Consider the following 27,891-nt stretch of genomic DNA (forward strand, 5'->3'; position numbering starts at 1 on the left):
GTGAACCTGGGTGCAGTTGGAAATTAGTTGATTATTGAGTCTTTTTAATTAGCAAATAAGAAAATCACTAAATATAATGTCAGACTGGTGACATCCTTTACTAGGTATGCAAAGAATCATAAACATGATATGAACTTGTAATACAAATGCTTTAAGTGGGCCATTTGTGTAACTTAGCCCCAATTCCATCACATAATGCCAAATCTACAAGTTTCATGTATTTAAAGTACCTTTGGATCTTAGAGATTTGGTATTCAGATACATGAACTAAGAATTTTTTAGTTTAATAATGTCTTCAGAACTAACAGAATACTTTATCTCTCAGTGTTAGGTTAATAAATGTACATTTTATATGAGTTTATATTTTATTCAGTCCTAAGAATCTTTATTAGTAGTCTGATACATTGGGTGAACAAAGTAGAAGTTGTTTTTTTGCTTTTTGATGTTGTAGTTTTATCTTAGGATGCAATTCTCATTTATCAAGTTCATTTAGGAAATGTAGCTCTGTTAAGAAAATGACAAAGACAACAAGAGGGATGATGGCAACTCATCTTAAGGTATGTTTACATCTGTGATATAAAACCTGGTCACTAGTAATGTTGCTTATCCCTGCACACTTAAATATAAATCCTAGTCATTACTGCTTACTCCTGGAATTGATAAAAACAAAGACTGTTAACTTAAAGAAAAGAACCAGTTTTTATTTGCAGGGGGAAATCCAATGCACATCAGCCTTTGTGGAAGGCAAAAGGGAATTTGCAATAGCCAGGAACTTTGCTAATATTTCACAAATATATTGCTATTTTTTTTCCTGATGGCACCTCACTTTCTAATGAGACAGGAGCCATCATGTTGCTAATAGCCTACACTGATGGCCTGGATTTAGAAATAAATTTGCAATTATTTTAGTATTGCTTGGCTTTTTTAAATGAGCTCTGTAGGAAAACAGAGGCTTATTCTCTGGGGCACACACACACCCAACGAGTCATTTTTCACTTCTGAGATTGCTAAGGAGAATAGAGAGTGATTTGGGGAGTTAAGATGAATCATAGAAAAAGATTTCTTCTACTCACTTTACCATCATGCTGTGCATTTCTGCATCTATTTAAAAATTAACTTATGACCCCTTATTATAGATTACTCTCAGTCACGCACATAGCTTCCCTCTAAAACCATTATTATAACTTCTGTTCAACACACAAGTTGTTTTGACTTGTTAGTATGGACAGATCACAGGACTCTCAAGGAATATCAGGTTAGTTTTAATCTTTCACTATGGTCAAAATGGGATAAATGTGTGCTTGTGACTGTGTGTGCCTTGATTACATTTCTTTGAAAATTATCAAACAAAACTTTGCCCAGGGCTTAGAGGAGTGTTCTGGGAAAAATAAATTCAGGGAAAATTATTTAGGAAATGCTTCGGAGATGACTATTCTTCTATATTTGTCATTAAGTCCTGGAGTAGCTTTGAAAAGCATTAGCAAATAACAATAGGTAATGTTAATCTGTAGTGCCTTTCTTTTTAAAAAAAAAAATATTTACTTTTTTAGTTTTTTTAGGTGGACACAGTATCTTTATTTTATTTTAATGTGGTGCTGAGGATTGAACCCAGGGCCTCACACATGCCAGGTGAGTGCGCTACCACTTGAGCCACATCCCCAACCCTGTAGTGCTTTTCTTATTAGACATTCCCTCTGAATCAATAAATTTCATTTTGTTGTTTTTCTAAGTTTGGAGGTAATCTGCAAGGCATGATTATGTTAGAATATCAGATTAATATTTTGAAAATTCTTGGCACTGAGTGTTGATTTGTTCTATGTTGACATTAAATTGCCACAAACTAGCCCTTGGAGCAGTTTGAGATAAAATTCTTGAAATTATAAATATATGTCCATGCTTCTACATATATCTGCATCTACATATGTATGTGAATTAAATTCATAATAAACATGGAGAAATATTATGGTATTAAAACATACAAAATGGCACACAACTAAAAATTTATAATAAAATTTTTTTTGAGAGAGAGAGAAAGAGAGAGAGAGAGAGAGAATTTTTAATATTTATTTTTTAGTTGTCGTCAGACACAACATCTATGTTTGTATGTGGTGCTGAAGATCAAACCCCGGCCGCATACATGCCAGGCAAGCGCGGTACCGCTTGAGCCACATCCCCAGCCCCAATAATAAACTTTTAATGCTACAAGAATATAATTGCATGTCATAGCAATATGAATGCTGTATCCATATGATACACAATAACATACCAACTCAGCCAAGATTTTAAATTTTTTCTATCAGAGTTATACTATCTATAAAATTTTACCTATTTTTCATTCCACAATTGATACATTATGAATACAAAAATATACTAAGATTTTTAAAGCACATAATTGCCATATTTGTTTAATATATTTTTTATTTGGTTGCACTTTGATTATTACTGGCAAAAACAAAAGGCATCAAAGTAAGACATGTTCTCAAAATTTGTTAAATGAGAGTGATTAAACATCATTTGATATTCTAGACTGGGAATTTTTAAGTAACACTCAATAATTGATTAACAGAAATTCAGTTGCTTTATATGATAAATATTTACTCACTATTTTAAAAGATTTTATTTATATTTATTAATCTTATAATATCTTTGAGAATTCTATAGACATAAATATTCCCTGCTAGGTATGAAAGATTAAAATGACTTTCTCAATGTCCCAACATTAAGAATGAAGTTAAAACTATTAAACTAGATTTTCTAATTTTCCAACAAATATCTGATTGAATCATCTGTTTTTTAAAGTAATATTTCTAAAAGGCAGTAACTTTCATGGTTAATGATAGTGCTTTTATTGATTGTTTTAAAGAAATGTATGTCTACTACCTTCTATATTTTATTTGTGTTTAACCTTTGGAGATCTATTCACTTATTTTAAATTCAATTTTGAAGTTTTCCAAGAAGCTTTGCTTGTTTGATTTACCCTATCTTTTTTCCAATAATCATAACTTATTAAAAGGCTGTTAGAATATTGGTATTAATGCTAATTGAGTATTAAACATAAATACTTATAAAATAATATTTGTATAGGACATTTATATCTCTTTTTAAAGAGAGGTTTAAGAGAAATTTAAAAAATTAACCAATAACTGTTTCAACTTCTAAACAGGTTATGATATAAGACAATGTCCAATATTTGAGAATTCACTTAATGTGAGAGAAACATGGGATAGAATTAAATTGCCTGGTCTCTGAAAAGATTCTTAAGTTTTTCCTTATTTCTAATCTAATACTTAGAAATAAAATGGTAATTCATTTAGGTCATCAGTGGGGTAAAAACAATCCACTCTTTCCTTTACTCAAAAGATGTTTATAATAGTATACTTGCTGCTGAAAAGCCTTTTCTGGTTGCTGCTAATCACATGTTGTCCATCTTAAAGTCTTTAAAAGGAATATGGGTATCTAATGACTTGTTAAATATTTTATTAGGTAAAGAACCCAAGAGAGTTTCTAGATTTGGAAAAATGCATATAAAAACACTGATTACATTTGTATACATTTTTCAATTTGAATCATCCTGTCTTCCAATGTTATTAGATTTCATCTTCAGATTATATCAATCAAATGATGCTATAGGGAATGTACAGAATTAATATTTTAATTGAAAACAAAATAATAATCTGTATGGGGGTGGGTCTAAGTATTTGTCTAGCTCTAATTATATTAGTAGTAACATTGTCATTTGATGACTAGACAACAGGTAATTAAAACATAAAATTAAAGCAAAGTCAAATCCTGACTTATAAAGGCAACGAAAATAAAGAGCATGGCATAACCCCATTAAAAAGTTACTAGAGCATTATAACAACATGCATTTCTAACAATATAATATGCTTACTTTTACTATATTCTAGATGACCAAGTGATAAAATCCTAAATCATAAACACATTTCAAAATGATTTTTCCTCATGAGCTTTATCTTGACAGTCCAAAGCTATTGTGAATGGGCATAGGAGGAAAGTCTATACTGGAAGATGATGAAAAATTACTGTAACAGATTTTAAAGACTGTGGCCAGAATATCTTAGTAACTTGGGAACAATCAATTACAGAGAACAGGTCTACTCTATATTTTGTTACCTACACTGCCACCACATTTCTTACCAGATGAGTGTGGGCAGAATCTTTTAAAGGTAATATGAAGGGAGGTCTGGTTGAAATATCATAGTTCTTGAGAAAAAAAAGGCGATAAAGTACATTAGTAATCATGAAGACAGCAACTGGTCCAAGCAGGAGCCTTTATCTAAGAGTTCAAAGGACAGATGAGAATTGTATTTTGCCTTGTTGACTTGATTGCAAGGTTCAAATAAGGTCACTTAGCTGAAAATACAGTACGTGGCTTATTATATTCACAATGTATTTTGGTGTTCATTCTAAAAATGAAATCTTCCTTGGATTTAATCAAGCAATATGAATCTTATCTTTAATGCTTTTCTTCTTTGTTGCTGATAAAAATTATTCCTGACGAGCACCAACAAGTCTTGAAATGTCACAACTCATTTTAGAGTGACACAGACCTCTTCCTCCTTCTAACAAAGTCCTCTGTGTGAATTAAGTTGGAAAGAGCCTTAGTGAGGTGACTATCTGATGTCTCAGTGCTGCTCCCAAAGTCATAGTTCTTCAGGCAAGGGCACAGGCAGCGAACAACAGCCCTGCGGATGTAGCTGTCAAACACGTAGTAAATGACAGGGTTGACACAACTGTTGGCAAATGCCAACGGCCCACTCACCTCCATGCCCCGCTGGAGAAGAGCTGAAGAAAAATGGAGTTTTGGCTGCAATCCAGAAATAATGGCAAGGAGCTTGAAAGTATTAAAGGGTAGCCAGGAGAAGACAAAGGCTGTCACGACAATAAAGATGATCTTTATGGATTTTCTCAGCTTTTTGTTATGCTTTCCTGATTGCTGGTAATGGACACACAGCTTTCTTGTGATGCAACAGTAGCAGGTCACAATGCTCAGCAAGGGGACAAAAAAAGTGAATATTAAGGCTACCAGGGCCCATGTCAATTTTTCTGAAGTAGCCCTCTTCTCAGCACAGTATGGCTTACCATCAATCAATGTGAGCTCCCTGGACAAAACAGTCGGTAACCCCAGAAGGCAGGAGACAAGCCAGACACAGGTACAGACTCCATATGCACAGTCTCTTCTTCTGAATTTCCTGGATATGGCTGGACACATGATGGCCAGGTACCGGTCAACACTCATACAAGTGAGCAAGAAGACACTGCAGTGCATGTTGACTGAGATCATGTAGGAGCTTCCTTTGCACAGGAAGGAGCCTGTCCTCCACAGTCCTAGAGATGCTTCCTTATCCACCCAGAGAGGCAATGTGACAAGGAAAATGAAGTCAGAGGCAGCCAGGTTGATGATAAAGATGTCAATTAATCGTCGGCTGCCACGTTTGAAATACAATGCACCAATCAGGATGAGGTTCCCCAATACTCCAGTCAGGAACACAGCTGTGTAAAAGATGGGAAGGAAGACAGATGTGTAAGGAATGTGGGAGTGGGTCTCCTTGCCATCAGAGTTTGGACTGGTAGCATAGTAATAATCCAAATAAACCGAGGTTGCTTCTGGGTCCATCACTGAAGATCAGATACCAAATCTGGTAAGTTCCCTTACCTAGAAGGTTTTGGTATGAATTTTAGAAATCTCAAAGGAGCTTCTTTTATATGGTGCTGTTTTTTTTTTTTCTTCCCTTTAAAGATTTTGGACAAGCATGAAAACAGATTAAAAAAAAAAGTGCAGTTTCTACCAATCTTCAGAAAGGGCCCACAAGGAACACCACTCTGATTGGTTTTGGTTGGTTGTGGTTGTGGTTTTCTTTATTTGCACTTGCCCATGAAACTGAGTTGCTTTTTTAACTTCTTTATTCAACATATTTGTTTTTTTTTTTTGTTTAAATTCAGAAATTAAGAATTGAACTTTTAAATTCTCACCTCTTTTAAAATCTTTGCTTTTCTGACACTGAATTCTTTTGATCTAGCCTTCTGTTTCACCTTTAAGATACTCTTTTGCTTTTAGATCTGGAAGGTATTCATAATAAAGATACACTTTTGTGTTTGCTGTTGGTGATATATGAAGAATATTAGTCTTTTATTTCATAAAGAGTGAATTGCAAGCTTGCCAAGTCATACCAGTCTGCACTATGGCAAACATTATGATTGAAATTAGGGCATTAGAGCTTTCCTATTTTATTCGGCTTTCATTTCATACATAATCAACCAAGTCTGGTTCAATGATTAAAAAATAAAAGAAATCTCCAAAAGCCTGCAATCTTTTATTTTTACTATTATTTCAAATTTTTCATCATAGCTAGCATAGTAACTCCTGCACAGTTGGTGCCTTGGGAATGTTAATTTATTATATTTGCTTCAGAAAATTCTCATTTTTGTGACCTAGTATAATTATAAATTAATTTGTTTGGCAGGCATTGTTATTTGTGAACCCCACATACACATTTAAAAATCAAAAACTGCTATTTTTACCCTCTTCTCTGATATTGTACCTCAACCAACGAAGTTCCCTTTTGTTAAGAGTTAACGTCCTTGAATCGATTTTTCTCCTACTAACCTTCAATAATTACCCTTCATCAGATTCCAGATTGCCTCTGACCTTTCCTTCATTATATCACACTTTTGTAGTGGTGAAATTTTTTTGGCTGTTCCTTAAATACCTCCACACATCAGCAAACCTCAGTTGTGGAACCACTGATCAGGCGGCAGACACAAGGTATCATAAATGAGCTGCCAACAGAGGCACTCTAAAAAGGGAAGATTTTTGGTATAATTAAAACATTTGAGAAACAGGATGAAACAGAAAGGACTCCATTCACAGAGTTTTCACATGTTTTCTTTTATATACGAAGGCCATAGTAAAATTTAACAAAATTTGAAATTGTCTCTATTAATTTCATTTCTGTGCTGGCCAAATGGCTCAAGGTTCTCTGGTACCCCCTTTTCCTTCTCTGCATTTCATTTAATGTCCAAAATTCCAGTTTCAGGTGGGTATAACCATTACATAGAAGAACGTATGCATGTAGATAAAAATATAATTGTTAAACACTTAAAGTCTTTTCTGTAAAATTTTGATTTTTTTTCAGTAATTGGAATATTGAAAAGAATAATCCTGCCTGTTGTACTCTTCTCTCCCTCCTGATGTGATACAATGTCATCTCAGTCATAAGCAAGAGAGGTAAGATTAGAAGAAGGATAAGGGGTCCCCTGACCTGGGACAGCCCCATGAAGTCACTCTGGAGTTGCTTTATGGACCTGGCCTGTCTTCTCTGGGCTATTCACTAATTCCAGTGTTGTTGTGGAGAGCAGGGGGTGAGGAGGGGAAGCATATCCTTCGCTAAATATAGACTGCAGATTAGAGAAACTAATTAATAGCCTTGACATTTCTGGGACAGAAATCTTTTCCACTGGGTAAGCCTTAATTATTTAACAGAATAATTCATCTGTCAAATAGTTTGAAGTAGGACAATACTTACTTGAAAAACATTAATAAAGTAACAAAATATTTAAACACTGTACTTACATGTAAATGTGCATGTGTTCAAGTGCCAATCATATACATTCTTTATTTGTAATTGTACTTTAATTGTAATATTAGAATTTTGCAATCAGAAGTTCTTTTGCTATTTGAAAAAAAATAAGCTTGATTTGGGTCTAAGATTTTTTTAAATCCTTATGTCTCAAAAATTCCACATAAAAGTATAAAATAGAGAAGAGTTTATACTCATACTCTGGAGGAAAACATTAGATTGTGCATTCATTCTGTAGGCCTTAAAATTTCTTTTGCATTTCTAAAGTTGGGTGGCTGGTGATGTAAACTATCTCAAATAAATCTGACTTACTCAGCAGTTTATTGAAGCAGTTGTAGATAAAGTGGTGTGCTTTATCACATGCAGTTACTTTGAAGTAAGATATTTGGTGGTAAAAGCTACAATATGACTATACATATATCATGAATAGTATAGACCAAAATTAAGAAACAAATTAACCATTTTTAGCCAAAAAAGGGACACAGAGCATGGTTCTGAGCTTTTCATAACTCTAAGTACAATATCAGTAAAAGAGAGAAGCCACAGTATATGGTGGCTATATAAAGAAGGGGAGGTCATAGTTCAAAGCCGATTGCAAAGGCCATTTTTAAGACTGTATGCCCTTGGATTCACACACAGATATCCATAGCATATGAAAAGGCAATATGAACAAGCTGTTAAAAAATTACAAATATTAGTTAACTCAATAACAGCCCATATGCCACTTCTTAAGAATTGTTTTCCCCAAAAAAAAATCCACTTAATTTTCCTCCCCAACCCCAGACAGAGATAATTGTATCTACCTTTGAACTTTTAAAATGCTGCTTATAAAGTACTTATTATCTCTATCAGGTGGTTTGTTGTCTTGGCACCTGACCCCCTGAGCAGATCATGAGTAACTTAAAAGCAGGGCACATCTGTTCTCTCCCTGCTAAACTCTAGCAGAAGGCAACTAAAGTCTTTATGGACTCTCAAAGTCATTGTTTGAACTGGTGGACGCCAGACCATATTACCCATTTTAGAGACCCTGGGACACCTACTAAAGTATACATTCACAAATCTTGTCCTTGATCTACAGAATCAGAATTACTGGGGACAGAGTCTAGGACTTTATATTTAACATGCATCGAACACACTAAAGTTTAGAATCACTGTTCTTAATCACCTAAATTAACCAATATAATGTGTTACGCTTTGGTATTAGTCTATTTTAAAGAAGGTTTAAAAATTACTTCAAAGTTTGAAACTCATGAAAGTTTTTTACCCTTTATCTCACAATAATTTAGGAATTAATCTGGATTTCTGCACCCTGCCTATTGTATTTCCAATTCTTGATATATGTTCACAACTGGATCAGATGTTGTAGAAGAAGAGAAGTTTTCTTCATTGAGACATATGCCCAAGTGAATCTATTATCATCTATTACATGGCTGTAGCCTGGCTTTACAGAGGACAAAATATTGTACGAATAGAGCTAAACTGGTCAGGCTGTGATCCCTGGCATTGTGATTATATTACTTCAGTTTCTTCCTTATCATACAACTCTGACCCCATAATAAGGTGGAGAGTATATCACCAGATTATATGCACACAGGAAAGCAGAAAGAAATCTCTGGATTTCTTTTTCATACACACCTTTTGTTCATATACATACTGTGATATGTCTCATAATAAGTGGCAAAGAGTATGAAGCAAACTAATTATTTCTCATTAACCTTAGTAGGAAGACAGTGCAATTACACATGTATTTGTTAGTAAGAGAAACTCTTGTCCTATTGAGAATCATAATGTGTGAATCATTTAAGCAGTCCAGTTTGAGAAAATTATTTATACTGTAGGAGTTTAGTTGTTTTTTATTTTCACAGTTACTTGAACAATTTAGTACTATATAGTGTAATAACATATGCCAAATTAAATGGCATGTATTTGCTCTTATCAGTGCACCCTCTCTACTTAATTTATTGGATGATTTCCCATGTTAACTAATGTTTACATAAATAGCAATTATTTTTTCTAGTAACATATACTTAAGGATTCTTCATAAGAGTATATTCAATCTGGATTTATATTATGCATAACACAAATTATTTATTTATGTTGGTATCCCTGGCAACACAGCACAGTGTCTGGCATACAGACCTGGGCTGAATCATGCTTGAGTTCTGAGTCAAAAACCAGTGAATAGGAGCTTTTGCAAACTTGTTAAGTAGCTTCTGTTTTCTGTTCAATCCTGGGGTCTTCATCACATCATAAACAAGTGTGGAGAGATGCTTCAAAGTTAGCACAGCATATTTTTGGTTATTTTATACCAACATTTCCACGTGGTGCATCTCGTTAGTATATCTACCATGGCCTCATAATAAATTTGATGGTGATGAGAAGATGAAGATCTTGTTTTAGTTTATAAATAAAGTAGTCAATCACATTAGTTCCTTATCTGCATTAAAGATTACCTTTTTGCAAAAATTTTGTTTAGGGACTCAGCATTAATATTTATAAACTAATAAATGACAAAATAAATCAAGAAAATATTTCCTTTCATAATTTCGGCCATCCCCATGATTGCTGTTCATGTTTGAAGGAGCAAGGGCTGTGATGTTCTTTATAATTAGAATGCATTATAGCCTTCCTCTTTTTCCTCTGTCCATCTGCATTTCTCACTATCTGTGCTGCTTGTATATTGCCTGCACTGGAAGTGTTGTATATACAAATTCCCTAATGAAACACTATGGCTATGAATCTATGACAACTATATTTTGTAGCCACATTCCTCTTCTTCCAGTGCAATTAAAAATCATATGTGATTTTAGAGCTTCAAGTGATATTAGTGATATCAGTATAACCTTTTTCCTAATGAGGTCACTGGAGCCCAGATAGACATCATTAACCAAAGACCCACGGTGATGATTTTAAAATAAAGGACAATTTGAATGTGAACTTCTCATGTACAAATGGTCATTCATTACTATTCAGAAGCAGGAACATCCAAACAACTATTGTTTGTTACACTTTGAGGCACCTAACAAGGTAGATTTTAGATGGATTTTTTGATGTGCCTTATCCTAGATTGATTTTTGCCAATGTTCTGTAGTGAATACATATAAAGGAATTCAAAGACTGATATAGGTTTTTGAGGATGGTTTTAGCTGGAACCCAGAGTTTGCACATACTTCTGTTTTCCTATGTTCTGAACTCCAAAATTCACAAGGAAAACATCTAGTACAAAATATAGGAAAAAACATAATTTTGATATATCTTTTAAAAATAATTTTTAGTTTCTAACAACAAGCAATTAAAAATTGAATCAAATTTAAGGATGCTAGGGAATTTGGTATTGAAGGGAATTCTTGTGTGAAGAATTGTTTCATAAGCACATAATAAAAACTGGTTATAAGTATGGCAGTATGTATAAACGTGGCTGTATAACCAATGTGATCCTGCAATCTGTACACGTGGGAATAATAAGAATTCATACCCCATTTGAATCAAATGTATGATATGTCAAGATCAATGTAATGTTTTGAGCAACTACAAAATTTCTTATGTTTAAAAAAATAAATAAAAACTAGTTATAAATCCAAATACCCAAGTTTTCAGTTATTTGGTTTACTTAAATTGCAACTATATTATCTTCCTGCTAAATCTAGAAATATCTTTAACAAATTAAACCAGCAGCTTTTTTAAAAATAATTTTTAGTTAAAAATTCATGATTTCCTTTTTTTTAGAGAGAGAGAGAGAGAGAGAATTTTAATATTTATTTTCTTTTTAGATTTCGGCGGACACAACATCTTTGTTTGTATGTGGTGCTGAGGATTGAACCCTGGCCGCAGGCATGCGGGGCGAGCGTGCTACCGCTTTAGCCACATCCCCAGCCCCAAACCAGCAGCTTAATTCAATTTTGTTTCTAAACTAAATTTCATAATCTGTATATGATTGTATTAAATCATCTTTAACATTTGTAAAAATATAGGACCAGCTACTGTTTCATGAATAGCAGTATAGGAAAGAGAAACAGGAATTTAATTCCATTAATTTATTAATATTTATTTTATCCACCTACATATATTAACATAAATTTAAAAATAGAAAAAAAAACAAAGATGCAGGGGAAAATCTAGAAATACAATTGTGTGGTTGTGAGGATGTAATGTAGGTTTTCTGTGCTGAAATGGTCAGGATGGATGAAACCTCAAACATACCGACACTTCCATGCCCACACTAATTTGGTGACTGAAGTGTGTCCTAAGTGTTTTCTAGGCATTCTGCAGTCGTGAAGGGTGAAAGTATAATTCACTTCTGCATTTTCCTGCAGAAACATTTACTTCCTGAGCCATGATGTAGGCTATGAGCCCAAGGCTTGAATTTTCCTGATTATGGACAAGCAAGGATGGCACAAGGGCTGTCCTGACAAATCTTTCCCAGTTAATTGGCAATTAGTCCACGGGCTAACCAGCAGAAATGAGCAAAAACACCTACCTCTATAAATGGTTTATTTCCAGTTTTTAGGGGGAATCAGGGGTTTTGAAAATATCCTTATAAAGTCTTTACTTAAATATTGTAAGTATTCAACAAATATTTGCAAATAATAATAATTCAGTAATTCTTTACTGAGCCTCAGTTCCTGTGCTAGGCATTTTATATGTAATTTCTCATTTAATCCTCACAATGATTACAAGAAATAACTGTTGTCAAAAAAAATCCCTATTTTGGAAAAAAGACAACCAAGACTTAGAGATAGCTAAGTAAATTGTCCCAAGTCACAAAACTAATTTACTTAGCCAAATGCTCAAGTTTACCAGTTCAGTTATTCTCTCTGGGCCTCAGTTCCCCTATCTATAAACTGAGGTTTTTTTTTTTTTTTCCTTTCTTTTCTTTTAAAATTCCCTTTACCTGGGTTTATTTTCCATGTGGACTGCAGTGGAGAGGTAGGTCCGAAAGTAGGGGATTTCTAATCAGGGACAAAATGAAGGCATTTTGTGGTGCATAAATGCAATCACAAGTCTTATTACACATTAACCATTTGTCTATGCACCTCTACCATTTTTCTAGCTGATGCCTGTAACAAAATTATTTCCTGATTAGATGCTATACATGACATTTCAGTATATATTATAATATTTGAATATTATAATATATTTGGCTATTTATTTTATTTAGCTAATGAGTATGTATTATCAGTTTACCAACTCTGGTGAAAGAAACATATCTACAATAGAAAAACAGATATACCTTCAATTTTTCAGGGTGGGAGAAATTTGACCTCAAGTTGGCTCTTCCATTTTTCCTCTGTGAAGTGGCTAAGTTCCAAGTCATTGGTGGTAAAGAGGGGCTTCAGAAGATACTCTGCTCCTTGATTCTGATGCCCCTACAGTGTTGTGAAACTGGTTATTTGTTGGTCTCGGGCCTCACTTATGGATCCATAAAAGTTATTACCAAGATTACCCTGATGATGGAGTCCCTTGATTTTTGGACCACAACTGAGAACTGAAGAAAATTTTGATGCACACCTGTAATCCCAGTGGCTCCAGAGGCTGAGGCGGGGGGGGGATCTCAAGTTCAAACCAAGCCTCAGTTATTTGGTTTACTTAAACTGCAACTATATTATCTTCCTGCTAAATCTAGAAATATCTTTAACAAATTAAACCAGCAGCTTAGTTCAACTTTGTTTTTAAACTAAATTTCATAATCTGTATATGATTGTATTAAATCATCTTTAACACTTGTAAAAATATAGGACCAGCTACTGTTTCCTGAATAGCAGAATAGGAAAGAGAAACAGGAATTTAATTCCATTAATTTATTAATATTTATTTTATCCACCTACATATATTAGCATAAATAAAAAATAGAAAAAAAAACTAAAGATGCAGGAAAGAGAAACAGGATCTCAAGTTCAGACCAAGCCTCAGTTATTTGGTTTACTTAAATTGCAACTATATTATCTTCCTGGTGCTAAGCAACTCAGAGAGACCCTGTCTTTAATTAAAAAAAATACAAAATAGGGCTGGGGATGTGGTTCAGTGGTTGAGTGCCCCTGAGTTCAATTCGCGGTAACACCACCATTCTAAAAAAAAAAAAAAAAAATTAAAACATAGAACAAATATGTATCTGGTTCATGTTGATAAACTTCTGTGCAATACTCAGTTTAAAATCATTCTGTTGCTTCGATGCCACACAATCTCCAAGGCTGTCCATGACCTCACTACTGAAGATGATGTTCCCTAAGCTTCAGTCTTATTCATACTATTTAGATTTTTTAATCATTTTTTGACACATTATATCTTCAATATTTAATATTTTAAGAAATCAACTGAAATTTATATTTAAAAAACCTTACCACAATAAAAAATAAATATAACTTGTCATAAAAAGAAAGCAGCCAAAAACATATATATATATATATATATATATATATATATATATATATATATATATATATATATATATATTTGTAATCTAAATAACATCTTTATATTCTAGACGCATAATATCGTCCAGGACATATTCTTTTTTGTCTAAATGTAAACAATCAAGCCAGAAAGATCTGCTCCCATGTGGTTGTGGGGCAGTGGGAAAAAGGGGTTAACATTTCAGAAGTAGAATCCCTCTGCTGTTCTTTTATACAGTACTTACTTTTGGAGGAGGATGGTAAAATAGTGAAAACACAGGACTTAAAGCAGACCTTAGTTACATAGGTCACAATCATTGCGTAGCTGCGACCCAAGAGAGGCCGCCTTCCCTCCTAGACATTCACCCATTCTCTGGTTGTGAGACCTCCGCTGGGCACACCGCCTAGCCTACCGAGCGGAACTACATCCCCCACAATGGGCCGCGCGGCGCCCGGCGTGCCCTCCGCCGCCTTAGGCAGCTTTGCCTCCGTCCTTCCTACAAATCCCACAAGTCCCCTCGGCTCGGGGCTGCGGCCCGGCCCGGGGTGGAGGCGAAGGCGGAGGCGCGGGAGTTATGGTGGGGGCGGGCTCTGTAGGGAAGTGCGTCAGAGGAGGCGCGGGGGAGTAGGGTGCTGTGGTCTCCGTTGAAGGGTGAAGCTGGCGGAGCAAGAGGATGGGCGGTGAGTGAGCGGGGCCGGCGTCGCCCGCGGGGGTCATGTCGCCGTTCGGCGTTCCCGGCGGTTTGAAGAGGGGCTCCTTTCCGGTGTGGCGCTGGGGATGGGCGGGTTCTGTTAGGTGCACCGTGGCGGGGGATTTCCCAGGGTCGTGCAGTGTATGGTCGGGGGGGGGAGGCGCTGGTCGGGTACCTGGGGCCCCAGGCTGGGGGCGCGCTGAGCTGCCCCGCCCCGCCCCAGTCTGCGCTTGCCTGGGCCTCCTTTGGCTACGGGGTGCGGCCCCCGGGGCGACCGCGTCGGGCGGACAAAGAATCACAGCTCCTTGTACCGGGACCCTTTAAGGTCATTTGAGAGCACCAGGATGAAAGGGGATTTAAAAAAAATCAAAATACACATCCAAGTTTTGAGATATTGTTATATACCGCAATTGCGCTGATCTTACTGAGTCACCTCCCAGCTTCCAAACTCAGCAACGCCAGTTTGCGAGCCTGTTTTTGTCTACCTTTGTAAGGTGTTTGGTGCGGGTCTTGGTATATACTTGACAGTATTTGACTCAGCGTGATCAGTCCGCCTTGAGTCATTTTCCGCGGCCATTTACTACTGCCATAGAGCCCTGTCCACGCCTAGGGAGTGTTCGTATTTTGCCCAGTTCAGAGTTTTCTTTCTTGCTGGGAAGGGATCTTTTGGTTTTTATGGATCCACGTTGTACTTCAGGATTTAGGGAAATACCAAGGTTGCAGTTGAGATTCAGAATAAGGACTGGGGAGACTAGATAGGAGCGGAGTATTTGCCAGTGTAAAGAAGCTTGGCTTAACTTTAATGTTGGGGAGATTGCTATTTAGCATTATTATATGTTATTGTTCTCTTTGCTATTGCATACACCTATAACAACCTTTCCCTCTGGGTTAACATCTTCAACTCTGATTTCCAAGTGGTTCCTGATTGGGAGGCTTCGCTTTTCAGAGGAAACTGGGAGGAGCCAGTTTTCAGTGCTTCCTTTCCTTCTGTCTTTTCCCACACTCAAACCCAGGACATTTAAAGCTAGTGTAAAAATCAGCCTGATATTTAAAATGTGTGCACGGTACACTGCTGACCATGGGCATGTCTATTGTTTGTATCTGTAATGTGTATGTCCATTTCAGTGTTGTCTGTTTTAGTATGCAGGTGATAGACTAGAGAACAAGACTTCTGTCTCCGTAGCATCCTGGGTATGTGAGCATTAAATAAGTATTTTTATGAGAATGAGTTTTGTTTTAAAGTTATGTTTACTTTTTAAAATTTTTCAATTCCTTATGATTATACATTACTTTTAAGAAACAAGGGATGGGGAATAGGGTAAAGGGTGATTTCAAGATAATTTCTTTCAAAATAATCTTTCTTATTTGTTCTTGAAGTCTAATTTTTCTTCTTTCTTCAACTTTTAAACAGAGCAGTCTGAATGCCAGAATGGATAACCGTTTTGCTACAGCGTTTGTAATTGCTTGTGTGCTTAGCCTCATTTCCACCATCTACATGGCAGCCTCAATTGGCACGGACTTTTGGTATGAATATCGAAGTCCAGTTCAAGAAAATTCAAGTGATTTGAATAAAAGCCTCTGGGAAGACTTCATTAATGATGAGGCAGATGAAAAGACTTATAATGATGCGCTTTTCCGATATAGTGGCACAGTAGGATTATGGAGACGGTGTATCACTGTACCCAAAAACACACATTGGTATGCTCCACCAGAAAGGACAGGTATTCTTCTATTTTAGTTTCTCTCTCCTTTTCCTACACAGTCACAGACAAAATCTCCCAATGATTTCCCAATTGTGTATTGGAAAGAAATAAATCTTATGTGTTGCTTCTCTTCCCACCACCTTCTTTTCCCAATTTCTATTCATTTTCATATTACTTATTAATAATTGGTTAGATGAGTAAATTTGTATTTTTGGAAAGCCACTTTAAATTGTTTTATTTGCTAACTCATTAAAATATTTTTAATCTCACATGTTATGAGAAAATAGTTGGAAAAGTAGATTAGAAGGATTTAAATATTTGGTAATTGGTAAGAGGACTAGTATCCAAAATCAGTTCAATGTTTATTGATTGTCCTTTTGGCTTAGCTGTGTTAAAGTGAATATCCTTCATCTGTCCTATACTTAGAGGACAAAATTTGACCAGCTCTACCTTTAAATCTGTATATATTTGAGACTATTTTAAAACAATATTGTTATACAAGTTGTAGGTTAAAAAGTTTGAATTATAGAGGCTGGGGTTGTGTCTTAGTGGTAGAGCTTATATGAGACACTGGGTTTGATTCTCAGCATATAAATAAGTGAATATAAATACATGAATAAAACAAAGGTCCATCAATATCTAAAAATATTAAAAAGAAAGTTTGTATTAGAGAAAAAAAATCTTAAGTTGATTCTCAGTTTTATTTAGCAAGCATTCTTAACATTTAAAAGATTTTAATTTCTAGTGAAATTAGAAGATTTAGAGCTCTTTGTAAGGAACAACTCCCCCCCCCCCCCCCATTTATGGTAACTTCTGTTTAGTGAGGAAGCAGTGTATTTAAATCGTAGCAGAACAAATTTGAGTTATATCAGAAGAATGATAGTATGTCATGAAAAAAGGGAAATAGTATGTAAAAAATTGGTTAAAATTCACTGTACTCATGAGGACACAGGAGCACTTGATATTGGAATTCTACCAGTTCTTTTGTTATTCAACAAATATTGATTGAATGCCTCTGTGTTCCAGGGCCTCAGTTTGGAGGACCAAGTATTCCAAAAAAGGGATGAGAAGCAATAATCAGAATCACAAAGTACAGCACTATAAACAGAATAAATAATTACATAGTATGTTGAAAGATGACATGGCTGTGGAAAAATAGAGCAAAATAAAGGGGATTTTTGTAAATATGAGGGGAGGAGAATATTGGAGAATATTAGTGAACGTAGACTCTGATTTTCAAAAGGATGGCACAAGCTTCATTGAGAAAAGAAGATGTTGGTAAAGACTAGAAGAAAGAATTAGCCACAAAGGGTAATCAGAATTTGTTGAGGGAATCATTTAGGTTGAAAGGAACAACCACTGTAGAGGGCCTGCTGCAGGAGCATACTTGAGATGTTCAAAGACCAGCAAGGAGTCCACTGGCTGGATGAGTTATGGGCAGAGTTGGTTATGCTGTCAGAGACAGATTGTTGGGAATGGTGTAAATTCTTTAGGACTCCAGGAATATTGAGGACTTTAGTTTTTTAGTACAATAGGGTGCCTTTTGAGGGGGCTTTGAGCAGTAGAGAGACATGATCTGGTCACCCTGGCTGATATGGTAAGAACAGATAGGCAGCAGGGAGGGTGAAAGCTAGGGGATTGGTCAGGAGGTTGTTGCATTTATTCAGGTGTGCAATGATTGTGAATCAGACCAGTGAGGTGACATTTTTCCTGAATTTGATTTGAAGGAAGATCCTCTAGGATTTTCTGTTGGAGTATATATGAGCAAGAATGATTAAAAGTTTCCTGTCTGAGGAACTGGAAGGATAGATAGAATTGTCACCCCCTGAAATGTTAACCATTTTGGGGAGAAGATCAAACTTATTTATTTCGTTCTTTGTCCTCTCTCCTTTCTTCCTCATCTTTATATACTATTCTGCTATTTATTTCACTCCCTTTCTCTGAATCTCAATCTCTCTCTCATATATATGTGTGTGTGTGTGTGTGTATGTATGTATGTATATTTATGATGGAAGAATGAGGAAGATTATATATATGTGTGTGTGTGTGTATATATATATATATATATACATATACATATTTATGATGGAAGAATGAGGAAGATTATATGTGTGTGTGTGTGTATATATATATATATATATACACACACATATGCATATATATATTTAATATTTAATCTTCCTCATGCTTCTATCTTCAGCCTATCACTGAGAACCAGGGGCATCCATTGGCCATCAAAGGGACTGGTATGTTACTCATGGCTCAAAAAATAGCTTACTCCTTGGGAACATCTTTTCTACATCACTTTATACTTCAGAGGATATTTAATGAAAGAGATTATTGTGAAATGTTTATAATGAAAACAACAAGGAATCATTGTTCTTGTTCCAGAGTCATTTGATGTGGTGACAAAATGCATGAGTTTCACATTAAATGAGCAGTTCATGGAGAAATTTGTTGATCCTGGAAACCACAATAGTGGAATTGATCTACTTCGGACCTGTGAGTACTTTGATCTCAGCAGGACAATTGGGGAGGAAAAGAAATAATTTTATTTGTGTTTGGTTGAAATGTGTTTCTGGAATATGATGTGTCAGTAGATAGTATGAACTTGGAATAAATTCTCTAACTCTATTCCAATGATGTTCTCTTTTGTTGATAATATATTTTAGAAGGTAGAAATATACTTAACAAATTTCAAATGATTACAAGTTCAGGGAGGTAGCTAATATATTGGATGATGAAATCTGGATATTCCCAGGATGTTATAGGCCCATTTTATTAAGAGGAAATTTACCAGGGGTTAAATAATAAATTGAATTAAACACTTATACTACCTATGTTCAATAGTCATGTGAAAAAAAAGTTAACTGCAAGCTCTAAATTGATCACTGAGTATCAGGTCTGTCAAAAGTGTTTATTTAATCTTAAGATGGTGGGGTGGTGGTAACAAAAGTATAGATGTTAAAAAAAAAAATGTTCATTGTGAACTTTCTTTTCCTTGATGGCCAGGCTGCCCATGAAGTACTGTCTTTAGATTTGAATTTCAGTTTTTAGAATATTAGAGACTTACTAGTGCTTTCCCCTAAGAATGACCATTTTTATGAGAGGAAACTGAATAAACTCCAGGTATTCAATTTTGTAATGAGAATGCCTAGGCAGTAGTTTATTATCAGAGTTTAAAGAGAGGTTAGTTAGAAAAAACTCCTGTATGAAGTTTGAAAAAATTAAAACTAGTACCAGAAAGTAGAACTTGACTAATATTGATATTAATACATTTACTAATAATTAAAATTATCTGAAAATGGACTGAGATGCTTTGTGAGACCTATCACTTTTCTTTAATGTTGATAAGAAAATTTATTGTGATTAAAACTGCATTGAATGCCTGGTGTATTCCAGATCTACTCTATGTATTTTCTTTTCATGTGTTATGTATTTTCTTCCAATAGCTTTGAAGACAGGTCATTTATAATTTCCATTCCTTTACTTGTTATTCCTGCCTTAAATCTTATAAGGAGGCTTATAATTAAGCTATTGGCTGAGACAGGAGGATTACAAATTTGAAGCCAGCCTGAATAACTTAGTGAGACCTCTCTCAAAAAATAAAAACAAGGGCTGAGAATGTAGCTCAATGTTAGAACACCCCTGAATTTAATCTCTGATATAGGGGGAAAAATCTTGTAAGGACTTTAATATCAGCTCTGTAGTTTTAGACTATTTTTTTTTCCTGCAAATCCTGACTTTCCTGCTTCCTGTCTCACTTTTGAGAGTTATTTATTCTGAAGTTATTTCTTCAGTTATAAAATAGAAATAGTAGTAGTATCTTATCTAAAGAGTTTTGGGGAGGATTAATTCACAAATCATGTGTAGAACAAACATTATATGGCATATAAATAGTTTGTTTTAGCAAAGAGGTCTCAATATTAAAATACTACTTCCTCACTTTTGGAGAAAGGATCTAATTAGAATGTAACAGAAATTACCATTATGGGAAAATGGTCTGAAATCATGGTAACATTTCTATTCTTTCTCTCCTTTTTAAAACCAGATCTTTGGCGGTGTCAGTTCCTTTTACCTTTTGTTAGTTTAGGTTTGATGTGCTTTGGGGCTTTGATTGGACTTTGTGCTTGTATATGCCGAAGCTTGTATCCCACAATTGCCACAGGCATTCTCCATCTCCTTGCAGGTGGGTCTTATTATTATATTTAACCTTTAGCTTCTTCTGTCTCCTTAAAGACCAAAAAGTTATAATTCATAAATATTCACATATTACTGCACTGTCATGTTGCCTAAAAACTCTTTGCTGTGCTCTTACCCAGCTATGTTTTGTTTTCTAAATTTCTCCCCCCAAGGTTTGTGTACACTGGGCACAGTAAGTTGTTTCGTTGCTGGAATTAAACTACTCCACCAGAAACTAGAGCCGCCTGAGAATGTGTCTGGTGAATTTGGATGGTCATTCTGCCTGGCTTGCGTTTCTGCTCCTTTACAGTTCATGGCTTCTGCTCTGTTCATCTGGGCTGCTCACACCAACCGGAAAGAGTACACCTTAATGAAGGCATATCGCGTGGCATGAACAGGCCTGCTTTACATTTGCTGTTTTAATATTTTTGATATCTATGTTTTCCCTTGCATCCCTCCCAAATGTTTTATTTTTTTGTGGATATACCATTTTATCCTGAAAATCCATTTTATTTAAATACACACACATGACTAAATTTACAATAAATGCCACTAAAATTTATGTGGTTTACTCAGTGATTCCATTTCTCAAACTAATTTAGGTTCAAAATCTAGTCAGAAAGAAAGAGGCTTGACACAAATTTGTGACAGAAAATCTGCAATAGGAAATTGACCCAGGGCAAGTTCTGCTTATGTCTATTAAGACTTTTCACCAAACGTACAGTAACTATCTGTTGAACCAGAAATAAATTTCTTTGGTAAACCTCTTATTGTCAGAACTTTGCTGTTGTAGATAGCCAGTCAGCCAGGCATATTATTGCTGTTTTAAAAAATTTAAGAGTTTCATAAAATTGGAAAATTACCTAAGATCCTTTTCTGTAAACTTTGGCACATAGCTTCATCTGAGGTGAAATATGGCAGCTGTCTATATTTACACCATGTCTGTCTACAAGAAAAGAAGTGAAAAATATAGTGTTTACTTGAAATTAAACTTTATAATTGCAAAAGTTCCAATTCAGTGAGATAAACGGGTTAATTTTACTTTATTGTATTACTGTTTTTTAAAACTCCTTTATAGGATTTTCAGTATCACCAAACCATTTTTAATTTTTTTCTTTCTTCCACACCAGGCTTATTAAAAGAGTGCTTTCTTTTTAACATTGTTAGGATCACAGAGTAAGAAATTTCCCAACTGCTTTCTGTTTATTCCAGCTAAGTACCATAAAGAAGGTTCTACTATAAAGAGCCTACAGAGCTGGGAATACTACCACAAGATCTAAAGCTGTGGCTGTCAGTTTAAACTCCAACTATGGTCTCTATTTCTTGTGGTGAAATGACGTGCCTTTCCTTGCCTAATCCCTGGTGTATATCATCATTATTTAATGTCTTCTAATTCAGTCATTTTTTTTATAAATATGTCTATAAACATTGAACTTTAAAAAAAAAATCTTATTTATTTATTCCATTACTGTAGCATTTGACAGATTTAAAAAAAAATTGTACCTTAGTAATTTCTTACCATATCCTAAGTCTGTCTTTTTTAAAAAATAAAAATGAGAAGAGACTCCAAAGAATTGTGTATCGAGTGAATTGATTTAAATCTTAGTACATTGGAATGGTTCTCTGTGAAAAATGCATTATTACTCTTTAGACTTGTCTTTATGTATTATGTTTGGTTTTCTGTTTCAGAAAATGTGGCAGCCTCCTCCATTAGAAAATAAGTCAATCTTTGTTCAGAATCTTTGTTTTCAAACTAGTTTTGTAAACTCTACACATCATTTAATGTGACTAGTTTCCTATAAAGTTATTTATTAGTGGATGTTTGTATTCTATATTAAATAACTTCTGACAATAAGATCAGCATTGCTCAGTAGCAAATTACTGTGAAATGGCTGGTTACTCAGGTTTCTGCCTATTCTTAATAGTTGATGTTTCATTGCTCTCCAGCATCTGTGGAGTGGATAGGAGAAAAGCTAAGTGAACAAACCAAACCCTTGGGAATGGGATTTAAAAATTATTGGCAGCATGACATTTTTGTATTAGGAAGTTATTTTAAACAGTTTTTCTGTCTCTTTACCCCCAGAGTTATCTGTGCCTATCCACCTAAATCAGTCTTGAATGTGCACTGTGGAAATGAAGTGAGAATTGGACTGTTAGTTTCAGCCTCAGTGGTAATAGTTTTGAATTTGGAAAGATAGCACCATAATCTCTGTTGCTGAATATATGTTGTAATTAGGATTTTTAGCACATTGCAGAGTAGCTGAGGCTGTGCTGCCTTGCAAAAACTTTCATTTCTCTGTAATACATAGGACCATATTATTTCATTTAATATGAAAAAAGTTTTTCTAATAATGTTGAACCATATGAAATTGCTGATATCCAACCATTTATACTCTTTTTTTTGGACTGGGGATTTAACTTAGGAGTGTTTTTCCACTGAGTTTCATCCTCAGCCCCTTTTAATTAATTTATTTTCTTTTTGAGATAGGTTCTCATCAGGTTGCTTAGGGCCTTGCTAAGTTGCTGAGGCTGGCTTTGAACTTGTGATCTTCCTGCCTCAGGCTCCCAAGTCATTGGGATTACAGGCATGTGCCACCATGTCCTGCTGATATCCAACCATTTTGATCAATCTAATAGATAAAATCAATGGCAAAGTAAATTCTGTTAATGTTCTCCATTTAGTCTTTGAAAAAAACCAAACACTTTTTAAGACACAAGTTTTGTGGCAACTTAAGAAATGTTTTAAAGCATTAATTTTATGGTTCCTAGTTGATTAAATGATATGGATAAATGTCTTCTAAATGCTTTTTTAGTAAAATGTACTTCAAAATTTGTTAGCTGTAAAACACCCAAAATTGATATAATAAAAAAGACTAATTCTAGAAGAGTTCATTTGTTCAGTTACTACTTAAGTCACTGACTATATCATAATACACTAGAGTCTTAAAAATCTAATAGTATTGTGTTAAAACTTGTTCTAAGTGTTAGGGGCTGTTGTATATACATGTCGTAGGAGGGAGGATAGAAATTAAGAAATGACTTACAGGTGTATTCTTTTACATTTGCTCACATGATTGAGAAGAATGAGTTTAAAAATCAATTTAGAGTTTGACTTTTTTCATTCCAGAAACATCACCAAATTGCAGCCCATCACTGTTAAAACTTGCAAAGCTAGTTATGTTCACTTGACTATAAGATACTCAATAAGAGGACTTTTCAACATTTAATCCTCAGGTAAGCTTTTACCTAAACTGAAAACTTGTTGAATTAACCAAATTTGGCCAACTGCATTTCTGAAGTTTCCCAGTAAATGGGTAAAAGCTCTGAAGGTGCCAGTTATTTCACAGATGAGATGCAGGTCTTACCTGGCACAGACAGGTGGAGTATTTTGTCCTTTCAGGACTCTTCTCATAAGGGAATGATAACTCCAACCTTGAAAAGAAAGAAGTAAACCAAGGGAACACATCTATGTGTAGGAGTTCTTTTCTCTATTGTTCATTATGTGTTTTGACGTCATTTCAATCAGATACATTTTCCCATAGGGTCAGATTACAGATAAATGCAGTGTCCTGCAAATTCATAATGTAGAAATCATAAAATGCGAGAAAAACAACAAAAATGATTACCCCTATTGTTTAGAAGAAGTGTAAGTCTTTGATAATGTCAGATATTCTGTTAGCAAAATCGATACATTATTTTACTTTATTTTACATATAAGTATTAACACATCATCAGGAAATTTGTATATATAAGATCCAATTTATATTACTTTCTGTCTATTTTTGCAGAGGCTTAAAAATGTGAAATAAGAAAGAGAGTCTGTTTTTGTGTTTTGTTTGCAGTGCTAGGGTTCAAACCCAGGGCCCTGTGCAGGCTAGGCAGGCACTCTGCCACCCAGCTATATCCCCAGCCCTTCTTTGTCTTTTAAAATAGCTGAATAACTGAGTAATAATGCATCATGTTTTATCTACTACTGACTCAGTGCTGGTGTTTCAGGGTGTGAACTTTACCTCACCTGTCCTGCAACTTTTTATCCCTCCCAGTCTACCAGCATTCTGTTCTAATTTGTCTTAGCCTGTCATCATATGTTTATACACATCTGTGATTCTCTTACCCCCATAATCATGGTGTCTTCCTACAAAACTCTTAGCCTTATATTCATATACTGTGTTGTTCAGTTTTCTTACTCCTGTCTCAAAATACCAAAAGTGCCTGTTCAAAACTAAAAGCTGTTCTATAAAATTATGTTTCTTATTAATAACTGCTTGAGAAGTATAATAATCTCTGTTTATTATTCCCTACCTCACATTTTTCAAATCTCTTTATAAAAGTTCTTGGAAACTTAATTCTTCCTCAACTTCCAAGGGAAGAATTTATACCCTACTTAAGGAAATCTTAGAATGAATTCTTCCAGTATCTCCAACCCTTGCTTGCACCTTATAAAATAGGGAATATATTGTTACCTGATTGGAGAGATTGCTGGGATCAGGGTATCCACTGGAGCAGAGTGTATAGTGGTTAAATATTAATATACCTGTCTTACAGAGTTGTGGTGACGAAGATTGCTTAGCATAAAGTAGTCAATCAAAAACGCTAGTTATGACTGATTACATTATAAGGTGATAGGGTTACCAAGGCTATTAAATGGTCCTCTTCAGCCTAGACTGCATATTAGAATTTCCTGGACAACTTTAAAAATTAGTCATGTGTCATAGAATTTGATTTAGTTGGCTTGGGTGATGGTTAGGTTTTTTGCAATTTTTTCAGCCTTTTCAAATGATTCCAGGGGGCAACTGTGTTTGAAAGGTACATTTCAAAGCACTAGGATTTTCTCTCTCTCTGGGCAGATTGTTAGAAAGACAGTGGAGTAAATAGACCTGGCATCGTGCCTGCCTAGGGAGCAAATGTATCTGGCATAGTGCCTGCCTTCTAGCAGCTACTTCTGTCTTGTGCTTTCTAGCACTTTTTACTGATATTGACTGGCCCTTTGAGACAGATCCTGATTCATTATACCTCTGCTGCCTGGAAATGTCTATTATGATTTGGATGTGAGTTGTCCTCTAGAGCTCAAGTGTGAGACAATGCAAGAAGATTCGGAGAAGAAGTGATTGGGTTATCGCAGCCTTAACCCAATCAGTGAGTTAATCACCTGATGATATTAAGTGGTAACTAAAGGCAGGTGGGGTGTGGCTGAAGGAGGAGGGGCATTGAGGGCATGGCTTTGGGGTATGTACTTGTATCTGGCAAGTGGCTTTCTGATCATCATGTGAGCTGCTTGCATTTGCCATACTCTTCTTGCCATGATGTTTAGCCTCACCTTGAGCCCTGAGGCATGGAGTCTGGTGTCTGGATTGAGACCTCTGAAACTCTGAGCCCCCAAATAAATTGTTCCTCCTCTACAGTTCTGGTCTGGTCCTTTAGTCACAGCAGAAAAAAGCTTAATAAAACATCTATGAAGTTGGCCTAATGCAGACCTGTTATGGTTTGATTCAGGAATGAATTCCCAAATGCTTACATCTTGAAAGCATGTTCTTAAAGCAACAAGGTTCAGAGGTGAGGTGTTTAGGTAATGATTGAATCATGAAGGCTCTAACCTCATTAGTGAATTAATCCATCTGTAGTTGAATAGACTACTGGGAGGTGGAACCCAGTTGGAGGAAGTAAGTCATTGGGGTGTGCCATGGAGGGTTTATCTTGTCTCCAACTCCTTCTGCTCAGGTCCCTGCTATGAGTTGAGCAGCTTTCCTTTGTCCACTCTTCTGCCATGATTGGTATTTCTGCCTTGGAGTCAACTGACCATGGATTGGATCTTCTATAAAACCATTGGCCAAAATAAATATTTTCCTCTAGGTTGTTCTTTTCAGGTATTTTGATTACAGCAATGAAAAGTTGATTAACACAAGACCCAATGCACTCTAGTGACTGGTTCTAAAGGTTGCATTTGATTGAAGGTAATAATGTTCATTTTGGGTTTGCATGTAACAAACCAAGGAAAGCATAACCATGGAAAAGAGGTGTACACTTTCAGGGCTTGTAGTTTGGGGTGCTTTATTAGGCCTCCATAAAGAAAGTGGATATTTTGATTGCTGTCTGCTTGTCATTTCATTCTCTTGATTATAACCAGGAAGAAAAGAGGAATGAGTGATTGACATTAACCTCTGCATAAGTCAGAAATTCTTGAATATGGACATGGAATGGCAGTATCTATCAAATGAAGGTCAAATGTCTTCTGTTTCAATAAGGTATCATGAAGATTAAATAAAGCATATAGGCAAAGTTTTAGGCAGATCCTGAAACACAAGAGCTCAATAAATGATAGCTATTATTATCTGGAGGTCAACACAGTACATAGGAGGAGGGTGTCTTTTGCCTAACCTGTGGGTCAGGTCTGAGCTATTGGAGCTTATCTTGTGGCTCTGCTCTTCAGTGGTGTTGGGGAGAGTCTTTGGCTTCCAGTTAAGGTTTTCTAAAAACAGCCTCTTTACTCATGCTAGCCATTCATGCATCTTGAGGTGAAGGAATGTTCGCTTTTAAAGCTTACATTATTATTTTTCCCTGTTTCTCCAAGATGAGTGCACTAGTGTAAGACTTCAGGTCTTTCAATGATTGTGCTAACCACTTCAATCTGTCATATTCTGATTTGTGTTGCTATAACAGAGTTTGATATTGATGATTTATAAAGAATGGAAGTTTATTTCTTAAGTTTTAGAAGCTGTAAAGTTCAAGACCAAGGAGTCAGCAGATTCACTCTCTGGTGAGGGTTTGACTTCTTTTTCCAAGATGGCACCTTCAATGCTGCATCCACCAAAGGGGAAGTGTGCTGTTCCTTTTATGGCATAAAAATAGAAGAGCTGGAGAGATCAAAGGAAAGCAAAGAGTGTGAGACCAGCCATTTTTATAAGGGCATAAATCCCATCCATGAGGATGGAGCCCTTTTGGCCTAGCCATCTCTTAAAGTCTCCACCTTTTAACATTTTCACAGTAGCAATTAAATTTCAGCATAAGTTTGGGAGGGGACAAACATTCAAACTGTAAACTGAACTATTATGTTTTTAGAGTTCTGTTCTTTGGAGAGAAGTAATAGGTGAATAATGGAGCATTTGGATATATAATTCATATGTATATGAAAATATAAGATATATAGGCTCTAGATTACAATTTTCAATCTATTTTAATGTGCTTGTTTCCACTTCATCAAGATATTTACAGAATTGGAAGCTTGGTACTTAATGTACTATGAGACCCATGAGAGCAGAAATATTAATCTGATTTATAATGCACAATGATTAACACATGCCTGGTATTTTAAAAAAATGCTCAATAA

General features: G+C 35.4%; 3 protein-coding genes across 7 annotated transcripts in view; 1 reads left to right on the forward strand and 2 right to left on the reverse strand.

The window, feature by feature from the left end:
* The window catches only part of St3gal6 (ST3 beta-galactoside alpha-2,3-sialyltransferase 6), a 330,280-nt gene that overhangs the window by 282,762 nt on the left and 19,627 nt on the right, over positions 1 to 27,891 (reverse strand). The window lies entirely within an intron of this gene.
* On the reverse strand, positions 3,094 to 14,350 carry Gpr15 (G protein-coupled receptor 15). Of its 2 annotated transcripts, XM_071615829.1 has the most exons (2): positions 14,236 to 14,350; positions 3,094 to 5,514 (listed from the first exon to the last, which is right to left on the reverse strand). In XM_071615829.1, exons 1-2 carry the CDS (start codon positions 14,306 to 14,308, stop codon positions 4,556 to 4,558), a joined length of 1,032 nt encoding a protein of 343 aa, XP_071471930.1. In that variant the 5' UTR covers positions 14,309 to 14,350; the 3' UTR covers positions 3,094 to 4,555. The 2 variants fall into 2 exon arrangements, with proteins under 2 accessions (XP_071471930.1, XP_027798965.1); XM_027943164.2 differs by lacking the exon at positions 14,236 to 14,350 and having other exon boundaries at positions 3,094 to 5,651.
* Positions 14,558 to 21,334, forward strand: Cldnd1 (claudin domain containing 1). Of its 4 annotated transcripts, none has more exons than XM_027943240.2 (5): positions 14,558 to 14,671; positions 16,094 to 16,403; positions 18,777 to 18,887; positions 20,437 to 20,574; positions 20,741 to 21,334. In XM_027943240.2, exons 2-5 carry the CDS (start codon positions 16,112 to 16,114, stop codon positions 20,959 to 20,961), a joined length of 762 nt encoding a protein of 253 aa, XP_027799041.1. In that variant the 5' UTR covers positions 14,558 to 14,671; positions 16,094 to 16,111; the 3' UTR covers positions 20,962 to 21,334. The 4 variants fall into 4 exon arrangements, with proteins under 4 accessions (XP_027799041.1, XP_071471527.1, XP_071471526.1 ...); XM_071615425.1 differs by lacking the exon at positions 14,558 to 14,671 and adding an exon at positions 14,736 to 14,754; XM_027943241.2 differs by lacking the exon at positions 14,558 to 14,671 and adding an exon at positions 15,855 to 15,873.

Source organism: Marmota flaviventris, chromosome 8, assembly GCF_047511675.1.
Source record: "Marmota flaviventris isolate mMarFla1 chromosome 8, mMarFla1.hap1, whole genome shotgun sequence".
NCBI classification, from domain to species: domain Eukaryota; kingdom Metazoa; phylum Chordata; class Mammalia; order Rodentia; family Sciuridae; genus Marmota; species Marmota flaviventris.